Source organism: Chlorocebus sabaeus, chromosome 25, assembly GCF_047675955.1.
Source record: "Chlorocebus sabaeus isolate Y175 chromosome 25, mChlSab1.0.hap1, whole genome shotgun sequence".
Taxonomy (NCBI): Eukaryota; Metazoa; Chordata; class Mammalia; order Primates; family Cercopithecidae; genus Chlorocebus; species Chlorocebus sabaeus.
Window position 1 is genome coordinate 25970100 of NC_132928.1, and position 17538 is coordinate 25987637.

The 17538-nt window shown below is 52.2% G+C and overlaps 1 protein-coding gene and 1 long non-coding RNA gene across 3 annotated transcripts; one reads left to right on the top strand and one right to left on the bottom strand.

Annotated features, from left to right (window-relative positions):
• Window positions 1-491: 491 nt before the first annotated feature.
• LOC103230276 (uncharacterized) lies at window positions 492-8661 on the top strand. Of its 2 annotated transcripts, none has more exons than XR_496473.3 (5): window positions 492-875; window positions 995-1180; window positions 1951-2051; window positions 6898-7015; window positions 8192-8661. It is a non-coding gene; the product is annotated as an uncharacterized lncRNA (long non-coding RNA). The 2 variants fall into 2 exon arrangements; XR_496476.3 differs by having other exon boundaries at window positions 995-1078.
• OPTC (opticin) lies at window positions 7011-17538 on the bottom strand. The gene is made up of 6 exons (XM_007988880.3): window positions 16577-17538; window positions 15684-15822; window positions 13960-14118; window positions 12964-13166; window positions 8739-8834; window positions 7011-8197 (listed from the first exon to the last, which is right to left on the bottom strand). Exons 1-6 carry the CDS (start codon window positions 16805-16807, stop codon window positions 8027-8029), a joined length of 999 nt encoding a protein of 332 aa, XP_007987071.2. The 5' UTR covers window positions 16808-17538; the 3' UTR covers window positions 7011-8026.

Below are 17538 nucleotides of genomic sequence, written 5' to 3' on the forward strand. Positions count from 1 at the left end.
AAATCCCATGAATAGGAGCACAGGAGCCAAGAAGTTGGGTTCAGAGACAATAGATAGGAAGGGAGGGGGTGTGGGAAGGGAGATCCAGACTGGTGAAGCTGAGAGGAGAAAGCCAGGTGTGCAGGGGCCACCACTTAGGAACATCAGGAGAGGAGGGGTAGAAAAGGAGCCATTTACATGGTCAGATTTCTGTAGCAGGTCTGCCTCCCCACCGCGCCGTGGAGCGAGCTGGCCTAGCACAAGGTTTATTGGGTATGTTCTATGAGCAAGGAAGTGTGAGGCAAGACATGATTCAGCAGGTGTGTCGGACACGCAGCTCCAAGGCCAGAGGGCCAGCAGGCTTTGCACTCAGGCCAAATTTGAATATCTAGTCTGCCTCTTACTCCTCACTGTGTGACCTTGGACCAAAACTTAACTTCTCTGCCTTCCTTTTTTTTTTTTTTTTTTTTTTTGAGACGGAGTCTCACTCTGTCGCCCAAGCTGGAGTGCAGTGGCGTGATCTCGGCTCACTGCAAGCTCCGCCTTCAGGGTTCAAGCAATTCTCCTGCCTCAGCCTCCTGAGTAGCTGGATTTACAGGCGACTGCCACTACACCTGCCTAATTTTTGTATTTTTAGTAGAGACAGGGTTTCACCATGTTGGCCAGACTGGTCTCGAACTCCTGACCTCAGGAGATCTGACTGCCTCAGCTTCCCAAAGTCTGCCTTCTGTAAAATTGGGGAAGCACCCACCTCATCAGGCTACGATGGAGATGAAACGTAATGATGCATGTAATGCGCAGGGCTAACGTGATGTCCTACAGATGGTGGCAGGTGCTTTCTGCAGCCCGCACCTCTGGCCCTGGCGTAAACCAGAGAACATCACCATCAGCACTAGGTAAAGCCCTGCCTGGATACAGGTGCATGGACCAAAGGACCCTGAGGACTCTTTGATCCTTTGAAATATTGACTTTCTGACAGCTTCCTGTCGTTCTCTATTTCCTATCATCTCTGCAGGGATAATGCACTGATCTGCTGACTTTAAGAAGGATCCTGTTTTCGGACTGACTTCTTCAAAGGGGTAGCGTCTGCGTTGGCAAGGTGATTACAGCCCAAGCTCACAGCTGATTTGGAAAACTTCAGTCCCAAAAGACGACTTTTTTTCCCCCTCCTCTGCAGGATGCTTTGGCTTGAAACATCTGGGTAACTGCTTAACACCTTCCTACTTTGCAGAACATTCCCAGCATGGGGGCTGTTTGCATCTTTCTGGGCTAGTGTGTTTCAAGATTATTTAGAGCCAAGGACCTCATGCACTGTGGGAGGTCCCGCTCTTCTCTGCCCACCCCATTTCTCATGCTCCCACTCCCACCCCCAACACTCCCCCAAGGGCAGAAGCTCATCTTCCACTGTATGTCCACAGGGTTAAAACCTGCCTTCTTGCCTGTCTCCCAGAGTATGGCTCCTTCAGGGATGTCTTTTCTTTTTCTTCTTCTTTTTTTTTTTGGGACACAGTCTTGCTCTGTTGCCAAGGCCGGAGTGCAATGGCATGATTTTGGCTCACTGCAACCTCCACCTTCCAGGTTCAAGCAATTCTCCTGCCTCAGGCACCCGAGTAGCTGGGATTACAGGCGCATGCCACCACACCCGGCTAATTTTTGTATTTTTAGTAGAGACCACGTTTCACCATGTTGGTCAGGCTGGTCTCCATCTCCTGACCTTGTGATCTGCCTGCTCAGCCTCCCAAAGTGCTGGGATTACAGATGTGAGCCACCGTGCCCAGCTTCCTTCAGGGATTTCTTAGATCTCCAAGCGAGGTGCTACAGCTCTCACAGGTGCTGGGCTCCAGGAGTCTGTCCTGGGAGGCAGGGGGCCTCTCTTTGGGAGAAGCACCTCTCCTAAGACTGCCCAGTGATCCTTGGGGGGCACTGATTATGGACAATGTGTAATTCAAAGGTCGTTACCTTTGGTTTCAGGATGGGCCAGAAAGGACTTGAAAAGCTTGGATTATTCTCTCTTCTGCGTGGACCAGAGAATGATCAGGAAGGCCTGCAGCTAAGCCAGCTTTAAAGCCACGGTATAGTTGATTTGGGCTCAGAAAGCTCAACTTGTGAGACTAGACTGATTGTGTGTATTTCCTGTACTTCCTTCGTTTTCTCCTTTACCATTTAATCCCTCTTTGTCAATGTTAGTCTGTGCTGTTGGGAACAGTAGAAGAGGGTTGTGTCTTTGTTCTTAGACTAGAAATGTAATAAGATAGGGATAGGCACCACACCCCTTGGGCTTGGATATGCTTTGAGCAACAGATTTGGAGTGAGGGAACTCCACAGGGCCAGGACAGAGTGAAGTGCTGGTGTGATCAGGATGTGGGGTAGTCAAACTCAGGTCTTCAGACTCTCACTCCAGTGCTCACTCCCTTGCATCACAGTTCCTTTACAGGTGCCATAACAAGAAACACTTCCACTCCCTCCTGTGTCTGAACTGCGTGTTAGACACAGGAGAAAAGAATTCTGGAGTCAGCACACTGGCGCACATCTGTAATCCTAGCTACTCAGGAGGCTGAGGCAGGTGGACGTTTGAGCCCAAGAGTTCAAGACCAGCCTAGGCAACCTAGTGAGACCCCGTCTTTTAAAAAGAGAGAGAGGGAGAAAAGAACTCCTGGAGGCAGGGCTGGGACTGGTAGTGCCAAGAGGAAACAAAAAGCTATTTGCTCTGGTGCCTGGGCACAGAAGGAGAACAGAAAAAAAGGAGGCAGAAGGAGTGCAGAGAGGAGGAAGGGGAGAGCAGGTGTTCTGTGTGGGCTCGTTTGAAAGGAAGTACACAAGTACATCCAGGCCATGCATTTGGACGTGTCTGGAAGGGCTGGACAGGCCAGGTTGAAGACAAGAAGGCCTCAGTATGGGGAATTTTATTACAATGAGGCAGGAAGGAGTTGGTCCTTGGGCTTCTTTGTCACCCGCAGGGAGAAGGGAGACATAAGAGCTGTGGGGAAAGAAGCAGGCATCCTCCCTCTACATGGAGACTTTTGTCCACGCTGCCAGCGGCCACAGGAGGGAGGCGTGCGAAATGGCGGCTGCTGGAGAATGTGATGCCCGCTGGTCCAAGAGATGACCTTGAGAGAGAGGAGAGACAAAATTGAGCTGATGTCTCCTGTGGGGGAGAGGGGAGGGGCAGGTGAGGTGGGAGGAGAAAGCTGAGAGGGAGCTAGACAGGGAGGGGGCGGGGCGAGCTGAGGCCACCTCCCCGTCTGGTCTGTCTGCCTCTGTCCTGGCCAGAAGGAAGGAGGACACAGACACGGGCATGTGGGGGTGCGGCAGAGATGGGGGGCCATGTGTCCTTGAGCCCCAAGGTTCTCCCGGGCTGAGACCTTCATTACCTCATGTGCTTCCTAAGGACACAGGCCTTGATCCTGCTGGGAGCAGGCCCTGGACTCAAGTTCCATAGGCAGCCCCCATTTTTCTAGCCTGGGTGATGCACTTCTGAGTCCTTGCTTTTCAAAGCATTTCGGAGGTCATGGTGGGGGGCACCCATCCTCTGCTCCAGGAGCTGGAGATGGGACTTCCCATTTCTCTGACAAGAATTCCCAAGAAGTGCTGGCTGTCACTGCAGCTCCACCCCCTTGCCCATCTTTCTTTTCTGTTATAGATTGTTTATGTTAAGTCATCTTTCTCTGGAACAAAGTACTTAGCCTCTCATTTTCTATCAGTAAAAGGAGGGATAATAATTCTTTCCTCACAGAGTTGTTAGGACTATCAAATTAGGTCCCATATGTAAAGAGCTTGCTGAAGTGCAAACTGACAGCAGAAATGTAAAAGATTACTATTCCCAGGGAAGAGAAAAAAGGGAAAAGGAAGCAGGAAGGGAGCCCAGGCAAGGTCAGGGTGGGGAAACGGCCTTGGCTCCTAAAACAGACTTAGTTCCAGCCCCTCCAGCAGCCCCTCCCACCCTCCCTTCTCCACGAGCCTGCTCTGGCCCTGGGCCTTGCTGGTAACCTTCAGGAAAACAGGACCCTGGAACTGAGAATAAGGCAGTCACGGGGCGGGGGGGGGCGGGGGGAGGTCATTGCAAACTCATCCTTTCTCTCGCGGAGAGGAGGGGCCCTGGCCTCTTCCCCACGACTTTCTCCCACTGAGACTCATAAGACGGGTTAAGGCAGGACCCTCCTGAAGGCCACAGGGTGCCCCAAAGGAGGGAGGCACTCCCCTTCACACAGAGCTGGCAGAATAGTCACCAGAGTGCCTCCCAGAGCAAGTGCTCCTGCCAAGGTCAAATATGAGTGCTGCTGGGCCACGAAGGACCTGGATGAGTGAGGTTAGGAAAGTTTGGTGTTGGAGGAGGTGGATTTGATGCAAACCTAGACTGCCGGCTGGCATGAGGCCCTCAAGCTGCCTGCCATGCCTGGCTGGACCCCATAGCCCCTCCTCTCTCTCCCTTCCTTTGTACTCTCTCAGGTCTGGCTTGCATCTACCCTGTGTCATTCTCTCCATCTTTACCATCTGCAGGATAGGAGGGCCTCACTCTGGCTAAAGAGGTGCTCTCTGCCTTCCCTACCAGTTGCCCAACCCTAACCCCTTTAGGTCCCCGAGAAACAGGAGCCCTAGCTGTTCACATCAAGATCAAGAAGCAACAGCTGTGGGATTTCTCTCTCTCTGTCTCTCCCCACCTCTCTCTTCCTCCCTCCCTCCCTGGTGCAGAGGGACAGATGCTCTGTTTAGAATTTCTTCAGGGAGACAGCCAACAAGGACATTCTTTCTCTTCCTTGGGCTTCCCTAGCCAAAAATGGGGGATTAGCCAAGAGACAGCTGCAGAGGCAATGGCCCTTGGGGAACCCCTCCCGGAGTAGCAACAATGGCCTCGGGAAAGAAACTGTCTGGAGCCGGCCTCCTTTAATTGGAACTTGAAAGTGGTGTCTGCACTGGAGTGTGGCAGAGAGCAGGACTTCAGACTCTGGCTGGATGGACCCAGGATTGAATCCTAGCTCTGCCACTCTCTCGCTGTTTAGGTTTGGGCCACTCCCCTTTCAGAAGCCTGTTTCTTCATGTGCAGTCGAGATGAGCATCCCTATTCACTAGGGTTGTTGCTGGAATTAAATGAGTTGATGTACAGAAAAGCTTCTATTATAGGTCTGGCAAACTCCAGGAGTCCAGGGATTGTTAGATCCCCTGTCCCACAATAGAGCAGGAGCCAGGTGCCTTTCTGTACTCAGCAAAGAGTAACTGAGAGGCATGTAGGAATGATGTGGCTTCCAGTACCCAAAAGCCCCAGTTCTAGAAAACCTTTTTTTTTTTTGGAGTTTTAAAAAAATTGGATTCCTCGGTCAGGAGTGGTGGCTCATGCCTGTAATTCCAGCACTTTGAGAGGCCGAGCCAGGCAGATCACCTGAGGTCAGGAGTTCGAGACCAGCCTGACCAACATGGAGAAACCCTGTCTCTACTTAAAATACAAAATTAGCCAGGCGTGGTGGTGCATGCCTGTAATCCCAGCTACTCAGGAGGCTGAGGCAGGAGAATTGCTTGAACCCAGGAGGAGGAGGTTGCGGTGAGGCGAGATCACGTCATTGCACTCCAGCCTGGGCAACAAGAGTGAAATCTCAAAAAAAAAAAAAAAAAAAAAAAAAAAAAAAAAAAAAAAAAGAAAAGAAAGAAAGAAAAAAAGAAAATTGGATTCCTAAATCCAGGGTCTCTTACATTTGGAGAACTTTAGGCTTTCAGCTGTTGCATGCCTAGGCCTTGCCATAATCCAATAAAGCAGGATATGGAATGGGATATTGGATATGGAAGGGGATAGGATTGGTGGATGAAACAGAGAAAGGGAGAGAGAGAAACAGAAAACACTCACACAAACACACACACACACAGAGAGATTTCGCTGTAACATACTCTTGGAAGACAGAAAGAGGAGACAAAGGAGAGGAAGGACCAGTGACAGCTCTGCTGCTCTGAAAGGCAAGGGGCCCTCGGCTCACTGCCTTCCCCGTCCTCCCCTGGGGCTAGGTGTGCTGGAATCCTAGATTCCCTAGGAGTGAAGGCAGGTACCACGATGGCATGAAGGCACCTCCCACCACCTTCAAGACTTCCCATTGCCAGTCTGTAGCCTGTGTGTTGAGTCTTGGTGCAACCCGGAGTCACCCGTGTGAGCTGGGGTCAGTGACTGGTCTCTAGTTCTCCATGTCTCCATCTAAAGAATGTGAATAATAATTTCTGACTTGGCTGCTTACAGGACCGCCGTGAGGATCCAAGTGCACAGTGAGGTGCCAGAGAGAGGTGGGGGAGGCAGATATGTGAATTCCTTTCCATGTAGCCCACAAGAAACACCTGCCCCTCCTGACTCGGGGACCACCAGGGACCTTGAATAGTTGCCTTGGCAACTCATTGCCTGGCTAACTCCCACTCCTTTGGGTTTCAGCTTAAACGTCAGTTCTGCAAGATCTTCTGGACCCCTAAGCTGGGTCTTCCTCTTGTAAGCATTTGTAGCATTCTGTACATACCCTTTATAGCACTTTTACGAGTTGAATAGCATGGTTATTAGTGTGCTTGTTTCACACCTGTCTTTTGCACTACATTCTAAGCTCTGTGAGGAAAAGGAATATGTTTCTGTTGTGCACCATCTTATTACCACGTAGCAGTGGGTGCTCCATAAGATCCTCCTGCATGAGTAGGTGAATTCCCTGCCTTATCCCTCTCTCATGCCTTGACATGAGGCGTGAGGCCAAGCACCCATCCATCACATTCCCCTTGCCCAAAACCTCCTTATAAGGGTGAGGAGAAGGGTAGCATCTCCTCTCCCTTCTAACTCAAGGAACAAATCATTGGCTACATGATAGTTGCCCTTCTTCCCATCCTCCCAGCATAGCAGCCCCTGCCCAGGATCCAAAAGGCAGAAGGTGAGTAATTGCTATTTTTATGTATCTATCTTTGCACAAGGCTGCCCTCTGGTGGTCGAACATGCAGGAGCAAATGGGAAGGACGGAAACCCCAGTGGCCAGGAACGAGCTGGCTGAGCCCTCCATGCTCAGAGACTGGCCGGTGAGCCAGGGAGTAGGTAAGTGCTACAAGAAGCGCATCTGGGTGAAGATTCATCTCAGTTCTCCATCCTTATGAATGGCTCCCTCCAAATCTAACAGGAGGCCCTGGCCTCAGAAGAGCAGGAAATGAAGGAATGCCCTATAGAAACCCTATCTACCCCAGTAGGATGGCATGCGGGTAGAGGGAGCTGGTTTAAGTAGCTATTCTTTCTCCTCAGTGGTATGCAGGCAAACATTTTATAGTCAGCTCTCAGAAAAGGAAATCCCAATTGGTAGCGTTTACCAAGTTCTGTAGTGTAAATACCCCTACCATGGCCAATTTTAAACCACCAATGTGATGTCACTGAATGGGGAGCTGGAAGAGATCCGAGGAGCACACCATTACCTAGAGGTTCCCCCATACAGACACCACGGACAGAAATAACTTCAAGGGCATGGTTACTAGTGAAATATAGTGAACTAATTGAAAAATGATGATTTTTGAATAATTATTACGTTTGTTTTCAATATAATATATTTAATTGTGAGTTTATATAATTTAATTTTTCACAATGGCTGTGTTTAACAACTGACTTGCAATATTCTGGAAAATTTAATAATCAGTTCCGGCAAGTAGTAAGAGCTGGCTCCAGCATATCACTGCTTCTCCTCTTCCCCCCTTCTTCCTTCTCTTCCTCCTCCCCCTCTTCCTCTCCCACGGCTTTCTTGGCATTCTGTGTGGGTACGAGAGATGGGGAATATGGAAAAGAGCTCCACTGCAGACATTGCTATTTTCTGAGCCAGGAGCCATAAGTGTCAAGGAAAGAAGATGAAGAAATGCAAATTTGGCTGCTGAAAGACATTTCAGTACATGAGTGTGTGTGTGCATGCATGCGTGTACGTGTGTGTGATTTTTGCAAGGGATTGAGAGGTCAATTAATGCCTGGGCTAAAGATCACTGTTGAAAGATATTGGGCTTTATGGCTGGAGGCTCATGCCTGCATGGTCCTTGGAGGCCTCTTACCTGGGAGGAGTGGAAGGGCTCTGAGCTAGATGAAGCGGCCGATGGGGAGCCGAGGCAGGCAGAAGTAGGCGCTGGGGAAGAGGCTGAGGTTGATGGGGTTGCCGTCCAGGCGGATGTCTTCCAGCTGCCTGCGGGTGTATTTGTGCTCCTCGGGATCACAGAAGACGTCTCTCTGCATGGTCTCTATCAGGTTATTCTGGGAAGAACACACACCAGCTGAGCCCCACCAAGACGGTCTGCCCCTTAAGCAGCACCAAAGGCTCACATCTGCTGTCCCTACCAGCTCTGCCTGCTCTGGTGCAACTGGAGAAACTGAAGCATCTAGGGCCAAAGCCACACAACAAGGGTGAGAAGAGGAGCCCCAGGGGGGATGGATGGAGAGAGAGGGCACAGAAGAAGAGGAAGAGAAAGGCAGAGAGGAAGGAGGGAAGGACTGAAGGGAAGGAAAGAGACAGAGGGTAGGAAAAAGAGAGAAGGAAAAGCAGTTGGGTAAGATGAAATAAAGTGGTGGAGAGAGAGAAAGTGTTTTAAACAGAAAAAAATGGAGAAAATCAAACTGGGGTCATGGAAAACTATTTAGACAAGACCTCCCAATTCTTGTCTCCAATAAACCCTCCAATCAAGGATACCCCACATCTGCCTAAGCCTCATGCCTCTCACTGCCATGACCTGCTCATGGTATCTAACTTCCATCCTCCATGCTGTTTATCACCCTTGCTCTGGGTGAGGCTCCTTACCTGCAGGTGTACAGAGCGCAGGCTCAGGGGCAAAGGCCCTGGGATGGAATCCAGCAGGTTGTCTGACAGGTAAAGGAACTGTAGCTTCTCCATTGCCTGGGAGAAAACAGAGTGTAGAAGGCTGGTGGGTCCAACATGTTGGACCCTGGCAGTGAGGATGGCTATGAGGCCAGAGACATTTGTTCACTCGGGGCTCACTTAGCATCAGTCATGCGCCAGGCTCTGTGCTGGGTGCCACAGGGGTTGCCCTGGTCTTTAAGGAGCTTACAGACACTAACTCCAACTGGATGCAGGAGGAAAGCTGCTACCATTGAGGTGCCAGCCACTGAAGTAGGAAAGAACTAATCAGCTGGTAATGACACTGGGTGGTGCAGGGGAGGGGCAGGGACAGGGTAGAAGGGAGGACCAGGGGACATTTCAGCTCTGCCTCAACTTCTCTGCTATCAGAAGGGACTTTCCCCAATGACAAGTCTCCAAATGCTAACCCTGGGGCCATGGACAATTATCTAGACAAGACCTCCCAATCAGTGTCTCCAATAAAACCTCCAATAAAGGAGACCCCACAGCTGCGTAAGTCTCATACCTTTCACTGGCATGACCTGTTCCCTGGTATCTAACTTCCATCCTCCATGCTCTGTTTATCGTCCTTGCTCTGGATGAGGAGCAGGTACAGAGCAGACACTCGGGAGACAGCCAGACTATTAGAATGACAACCGCAGGCACAGAGAGGCACACAGCGTGTGCATGGGACTGCGCTCTCGGAATCAGACAGTGTTAATCAGAGAAGGGTTTGGGAAGAGACAAGCCTTCAGCAGGGCTCAGGGAGCAAAGAAAAATGATAGCTACCATTTATGGAGCATCTGCTATGCATATCTAACCCTCCTGTTCTCTTTGTAAATGCTATCTTATTTAACCCTCCAGCAGCTGTGTCAAGCAGGTATTATTACCCTCATTTTGCAGATGAGAAAACAAGGTCAGAGAGGTTGGGTGACTCTTACACAAACCTAGGTCTCTGTGGCTCCCAAGCCCAGGCCTTATCCTGGGCTGAGAAAACAGCTCTGAGTCAAGGCAAAGCGGCACCCCCTGATATGGAGACAGCTGGGATGTTGCTGAGGCTGAGCAGTGGGGAACTTCAGGGATCATGCAATCCTGTTCTCAGAGACCGAAAGACTGAGGCCCGAGGTCACGTGGCAGACTTCTGATCCCCAGTCTAGTGCTCTTCCACCACAACAGTGGTAGTGACACTGTGTTCTGTAAAACTCCCTCAAAGACCACTGTAGACAGGAAAAGGCTGAGAGGGTGGAAGGCACTGGGGAGGGCGGGGCGAGAGAGCAAGCAGGTGTGCCTCTGTGCCCTCATCCTATTTCAAAAATACAAGTCTAATTTGGTTTATTTGATGCTTCTAAATAGGAATTCGATTGCATAAAAGATTCTACTACTTGAGAGACAGACAGACAGAGAGAGAGAGCACACGGGCGAACATACCTGGGGCTCTTCCTAGCCCTATTGAAAGGGCCGCCCCAGGGGGCATATTTGTGTCATATAACTTAGCCCTTCCCATCAAAACTGGCCAACCAATGACCAATCAAATAGTCTTTCTTGGACAGGTGCAGTGGCTCACACCTGCAATCCCTGCACTTCGGGAGGCCAAGGTGGGCAGATCACCTGAGGTCAGGAGTTTGAGACCAGCCTGGCCAACATGGTGAAACCCCATCTCTACTAAAAATACAAAAACTAGCTGGGCATGGTGGTGCCTCCTGTAATCCCAGCTACTCAGGAGGCTGAGGCTGGAGAATTGCTTGAACATGGGAGACAGAGGTTGCAGTGAGCCGAGATCATGCCACTGCACTCCAGCCTGGGCGACAGAGCGAGATCTGTCTCAAAACAACAACAAAAAAGTCTCTCTTGAGCATTTGATCATAGAAAGACAATGATTAATCAGTCACTTAGTGGCGGGTTTTGGAAATAAAAGGATATGTAGAGTCAGGGCCAGAATCAGCACTTTTCCAAGTTAAACTCATGTGTAAGTTTTCAGGGAGCAGAACCTGCGAGTGTGCAGAGGACGCTGGTGAGCAGACAGGTGAATTGAGCAGATGCACAGAAAGAAGCCAAGACAAGAGGCCTTGTGCCCCAAAGAGAGAGAGAGAGAGTTGTCCACCTTGACTTCTGAACCCCCATTCCCAGTACAGGTTGAGATCCCAAATCCAAATATCCAAAATCCAAAATGCTCCAAAACCCAAAACTTTTTGAATGTCAACTAGATGCTCAAAGGAAATGCTTATTGGAGCATTTTGGATTCTGGATTTCAGGTTAGGGATACTCAGCCAGTAACAGGCCCATTAGGCCTAATAGTGCTGTTTCCATTTATGGAGGTTCTTGGGATCTCCTTTTCTTGGGTCAGAATCAGTTTCTTGCAACTGAAAGAATCAATAAATAGCAAATTTAAAAGGATGAAAACAGTGGGTGGTGGTGGTGGAAGTGTGTAGTGCGAGTGCAGGTGGGTGGTGGAGGTGGGTGGTGAAGGTGGGTGGTGGTGGTGGTGTGGGTGGAGGTGGGTGGTGGAGGTGGTAGGGGTGAAGGTGGGTGGTAGAGGTGGGTGGTGGTGGGGATGGAGGTGGGTGGTGGGGGTGGGGGAGGAGGTGGAGGTGGGTGGGGGGGATGGAGGTGGGTGGGGGGGATGGAGGTGGGTGGTGGTGGTGGAGGTGGGTGGTGGGGATGGAGGTGGGTGGTGGTGGTGGAGGTGGGTGGTGGGGATGGAGGTGGGTGGTGATGGTGGAGGTGGGTGGTGGGGATGGAGGTGGGTGGTGGTGGATGTGGGTGGTGGGGATGGAGGTGGGTGGTGGAGGTGGGTGGTGGGGATGGAGGTGGGTGGTGGTGGTGGAGGTGGGTGGTGGGGATGGAGGTGGGTGGTGGAGGTGGGTGGTGGAGGTGGTAGGGGTGAAGGTGGGTGGTAGAGGTGGGTGGTGGTGGGGATGGAGGTGGGTGGTGGGGGTGGGGGAGGAGGTGGAGGTGGGTGGGGGGGATGGAGGTGGGTGGTGGGGATGGAGGTGGGTGGTGGTGGTGGAGGTGGGTGGTGGGGATGGAGGTGGGTGGTGGTGGTGGGGATGGAGGTGGGTGGTGATGGTGGAGGTGGGTGGTGGGGATGGAGGTGGGTGGTGGTGGATGTGGGTGGTGGGGATGGAGGTGGGTGGTGGTGGTGGAGGTGGGTGGTGGGGATGGAGGTGGGTGGTGGTGGTGGAGGTGGGTGGTGGGGATGGAGGTGGGTGGTGGTGGTGGAGGTGGGTGGTGGTGGTGGAGGTGGGTGGTGGAGGTGGAGGTGGGTGGTGGGGATGGAGGTGGGTGGTGGTGGTGGAGGTGGGTGGTGGTGGTGGAGGTGGGTGGAGGTGGGTGGTGGTGGTGGAGGTGGGTGGTGGTGGTGGAGGTGGGTGGAGGTGGGTGGTGGTGGTGGAGGTGGGTGGTGGTGGTGGAGGTGGATGGAGGTGGGTGGTGGTGGTGGAGGTGGGTGGAGGTGGGTGGTGGTGGTGGAGGTGGGTGGTGGGGATGGAGGTGGGTGGTGGAGGTGGGTGGTGGAGGTGGAGGTGGGTGGAGGTGGGTGGTGGTGGTGGAGGTGGGTGGTGGTTGTGGAGGTGGGTGGAGGTGGGTGGTGGTGGTGGAGGTGGGTGGTGGTTGTGGAGGTGGGTGGAGGTGGGTGGTGGTGGTGGAGGTGGGAGGTAGAGGTGGAGGTGGGTGGTGGGGATGGAGGTGGGTGGTGGTGGAGGTGGAGGTGGGTGGTGGTGGTGGAGGTGGGAGGTAGAGGTGGAGGTGGGTGGTGGAGGTGGAGGTGGGTGGTGGAGGTGGAGGTGGGTGGTGGAGGTGGTGGTGGGTGGTGGGGATGGAGGTGGGTGGTGGTGGAGGTGGAGGTGGGTGGTGGTGGTGGAGGTGGGAGGTAGAGGTGGAGGTGGGTGGTGGAGGTGGAGGTGGGTGGTGGTGATGGAGGTGGGTGGTAGAGGTGGAGGTGGGTGGTGGTGGGTATTGGTGGGTGGTGGAGATGGAGGTGGGTGGTGGAGGTGGAGGTGGGTGGTGGTGGTGGTGGTGGGTGGTGGGGATGGAGGTGGGTGGAGGTGGGTGGTGGTGGGTGGTGGTGGGTGGTAGAGGTGGAGGTGGGTGTTGGTGGGTGGAGGTGGGTGGCGGTGGGTGAAGGTGGGTGGTGGAGGTGATAGATAGTGGACCTAAGGCCTCAACTCACCCTGAAGGCCACAGGCTGTATTCCCGAGCTCCGGAGCCGATTTTGGCGGACGTCCAGGATCTCAATGCCATTGGGCAGCACGGGCAGAGCTTCCAGCAGGTTCTCTGGGAGGATGAGGTCCTGGAGGGCATGTAGCAGGCGGAAGGCATCATTATCGATGGAGGAAATGAGGTTGCTGGAGAGGTCAATCCTCTTCAACTTTGCTGAGAGAGGTTGGGGGAGAACAAAGAGATGAACCAGAACACACTGTCTTTCCTTGCCCAGAATGGAGGTGTCTCCACACCTTGCTCCATCCCTCTCAAGATGAGGGGATTGTAACCAGCTCTCCACCTGCACTAGCCCAAACCAGAGAAAATAACATAAACCAGGACTCCTTGGAAAAGCCCTCAGATACCTCAGTGCCCCTCCCTGGAATCCTGTCCTGTGCGGTGGCCGCCCACCTTGGATCCTTTAGAAGAAGTCTCTTGAGAGTGAGAATGAACAGGCCCAGGAATCCCTGGATCCACCTCACCTCCACTTGTGAGTCTACACAGAAGGGTGCTTAGGCCCAGAAAGGCTCTGGATAATTAGTGGTAGAATCGGGATCAGAGCCCAGGTCTCCTGTCTCAAGCAGGGCATAGGGCATAATGAAGCAAAAAGCACACAAACAACCTTGTAAACAGCATCAGTGCCATGGAGAGTAGATTTAAGACAGTCCTGCCCAGAGGCCAGATGATCACACAGCTGTCATTGCTGGGACATCCTGAAGATGTTGGCAGATCATACCTTCCCCTCCCAACTTCCCAGACGTTTTTGGAGAGCAAATAAAAATAGGTCCCTTCCACCATCTAAACACTTAAAGGAAGGGACTTCTAGAGACTTCGGACTATTTCCCTTTGACAGCTGGATGGACTGAGAGCCAACAGGAAAGAGTTAACCCAGTGTTGGTGACTGTTCTAGTGGCAGGGTGGCTTCCTATGCCTGCCCCCACTCATCTTTTCCCAGGGCATTACATACTCAGCCCTTCGAAGTCTTCGGCCCTGATACGGCTGATGCGGTTGAAGCGGGCATACAGGTAGGCAGTCCTCCGGGGAAGAGGAGGAATGTCCTCTAGGTCAATGTCATCGCAATACACAGAGGAACCAAGACACACGCAGACCAGGCAGGTGGGCAGACCTGGTCCAGGTGAAAGACAAAACAAAGGGAGATCTCTTCAGCCTCTGGGGCCAATGGCCCTTGCCCCAGGGAGTATCTGAACCATGGCCATCTATGCCTTTTTGAGAGCCTATGGGTTGCTGCCCAGAACTGACAGGCACCATGTACTCAGTGCTGTTGGCTGCTCCCAGCCTGTCACTCTGTCCTCGACCCCAGAGAGGCAGGTCCATCCTCAGTTACTACCCAGTCTAAGCCCATTTATACTTTCAGCAGACCCTGGTTCTGTGTACATTTTCCTGGGCCTATGTGGGTATTTCTAGGACATCCCTTGGTCTCTTTTCCATAGGATTCCTCTCTGGTCCCAAAAAGTGAAGCCAGAATTAAGTGGGATGGCCAGTGGTTGCTGGCTCTGCCATCTGCCTTGGGGAAGAGAAATTAGATATGTTCTGTGTGGCTCCAAGAAGCACAATAGAACCAAGGTGGAGAGCACAATGCCCACTCAACATCCACTTCCCCTTCTTATGGCATCAGCATGCCAATTTTTCTTTGGGAAGTAGCCCTCTCTTGTTCTGTCCATAACCCTGTCTTTGTACCCAGGTGTCATGAGGTTAGGCCAGGTCACCCACCCCAAATAGTTGGGGAGACTTTATTGGATCATACAACTGAATAGCACAGGTGGTTTCTGTCACCTGCTGTCACAAGGCACAGAAATTACTGAGAGACCAGTTTAGCCCAACTCAAGGAAGAACTCTGGTGGCAGTGACACAGCCCCAAGATTAAGGAGCTCTTCTCTGCCAGCAGTGACCAGGAGGAGTGGGTGGAGCAGAGGGGCCCCAGCATCTTTCTTATCCTGAGGCTGTGAATGGGTTCAGCTGAGACCCTTTATGGCCTCTTTAAGCCTGAGACTGTAGCTCTGAGAGGTCATGGATTCCTGACTGAATGGTTTTCCTACCGATGCCCCAATACTCCCGGTTCACCCAAGGCAAACATCCCAAGAAGCGAACAGGGAAGCTCGGGGCAAGCAGGTCCAGAATGAACTTCAGCCTTCCTCTGCCCACTTCTGACTGCCAGCAGAGTGCCAAGGCCTCACTGCCAGGAATGCCAACTCCAGCCTCCAGGAGGGCATCGGGAAAGGAAAGAGAGCTGCTGAAGAGGGACTTTGGAGCTGAAAAGCAGTGTGACTGCTTCATTTGCTCCCACGCCAAGTGGCAGCCACAAAGTTAGTTATTCTTCTCTACAGGTTTTTAATTGTCTCTGATCTAATTACCACTCAACCTGCTTCCCCTGTCATGCTATTAATTAAGGCAGGGTGGCTTTGCTAGGGCATAAGGGAGTTCTTGCATTCTTTGCTTCTTACTCAACTTGTACATTCAGGCAAAAGTATTAGGGACAGCCAGTGTCTGTCTTTGATTTCTTTTTTCCTGTTCTTACTGTGGCCATTTCCCCTCCTCTCTCTGCTAGTAAGGGTAGCCCTGACCCTCCACATCCCCACACTGACCATGTTCCACTTTGGTACCCCTGGTGCTGGGTCATAGCTGCTTGGCCTATGACCTAGGGATATTGTGACCATGTGACTGTGCACTTACCATGGTTGGGCTGGGAACTCAGTAGCGGCCCCGCTGTAGTAGGTCTAGTCATCGTGGGGTTTGATGAGGGTGTCCTTGGAGCTGTAGTGCTCTTGGCGGGACTGATCCTGGTTGTGGGAGCGAAGCTAGTCACCTTAACCTGGAGATGTAGCACAGAGTACACAGTAACCCAGCTTTTGCCTGAAAGGGACTTAACTTTGGACCCTGAAAACCTCAGTGATGGATTTCAAATGGGCAAAAAGTCACTGTGGAGAAGGAGGGGGAAGGGATAGCAGAAAGACTGTGTGAAAAGGGGACCTGAGAGAGCATCAGGTCCGGCATGTCCATCCTACGGATGAAGAAACTGAGACCCTGAGAGGAGAGGGATGAGGATCATAGAGCCAGCAGGTGGTCAAGGCAGAGATGGAACCTGCTCTCCCAATTTCCCAGGCTGGCGCTCTTCCCCTGCTCCACACCGACCAGGCTCATGCAGCAATCGAGTGGGGGCTTCTGGGCTTGCACCCCAGGCTGCTGCAGTGAAGGCCAAGAGGGCCTAGGAAAGAACTTCAGACTGGAGGACAGTTTCAGAAAAGAGACGGGGGATGTGGCACTTTTATTTCCTAGAGAATATGATGAGGACATTCGAACTCCTCCCCCAGTGAGACATGGCTTTGGGTTCTACTTGACGGCAGGGGGAGGGATGTATGACTTCTGAAGAAGGAGGAGTCCCAGGTTTGTGTCCTCTTTCTTAGTATCATCTAAGTGACAAATCCTTATGGAGGGATAAGAATTTCCACCTCATAGAGAAAGAGGTGGAGGCTTGAGACACCCATACTATGGGGCAGGTGGGAGGTCCTGGGCCTCTGACTCCCAGTGTCATGCAGGGAATGCAGTCGGTCTCCTGTGTCCCTCACCTCGGGGAGCTGGTCCCCATAGTCTGTGAGCTCCTCATAGTTGCTCAGGTCAATGACTTCACCATAGTTGTCTGGGTTCAGGACGTCGTTCCCCAGAGGCAGAACTTCAAAGGAATCGCCTTCCCTAGGCATCTGCTCCTCTCTCCTCTTCCTCTCCTTCCTTGGGAGAGAAGCTGTCCCTGACTCCTGCAGCACCAAGGCCAGCAGACTCAGGAAAGCCAGGAGCCTCATGGGGAGTTGGATGGGAATGAGAATCCCTTCAGCGGCAGGTCCTGGCAAGTGGGCAGGAGGAAGGGCAGCGATCTGAGGGGCAGGCTCTCCAGAGGGTTGTGGGAACGGCTGGAAGATTTACCCCACTTCCCACTCCCACACTTGCAGACTCAGTGCCCTCATCACATGCACAAACTCCCTACCAGCTGGGACTATGTCTTGGGGGGTATCTCCTAGCAGTCCCTGCCCACCACTGCCCCACTTTAATGTTTTTACACTCTCACCCAAACACTGATATTCACTCACAGAGGCATGTGCAGACACATCTCAACACAGACACATTCACAAGAATCCCCTTGTCTACAAACCAGGCCCACACTGGTGCATGCACACAGATGTCCTCTCTTAACCCCATGCTCAGAACATGACTGCTAGTCACTAAGCTCGATTCAGAGAATGCCAACATCAAAGAATCTTATGGGATCTTTTTGTTTGTTTGTTTTTTTGAGGTGGAGTTTCGTTCTTGTTGCCCAGGCTGGAGTGCAGTGACTCTATCTTGGCTCACTGCAACCTCCGCCTTCCAGGTTCAAGTGAATCTCCTGCCTCAGCCTCCCGAGTAGCTGAGATCACAGGCACCCACCACGCCCGGCTAATTTTTGAATTTTTAGTAAAGAACGGGTTTCACCATGTTGGTCAGGCTGGTCTCAGGTGATCCACCCGCCCTAGCCTCCCAAAGTGCTGGGATTACAGGT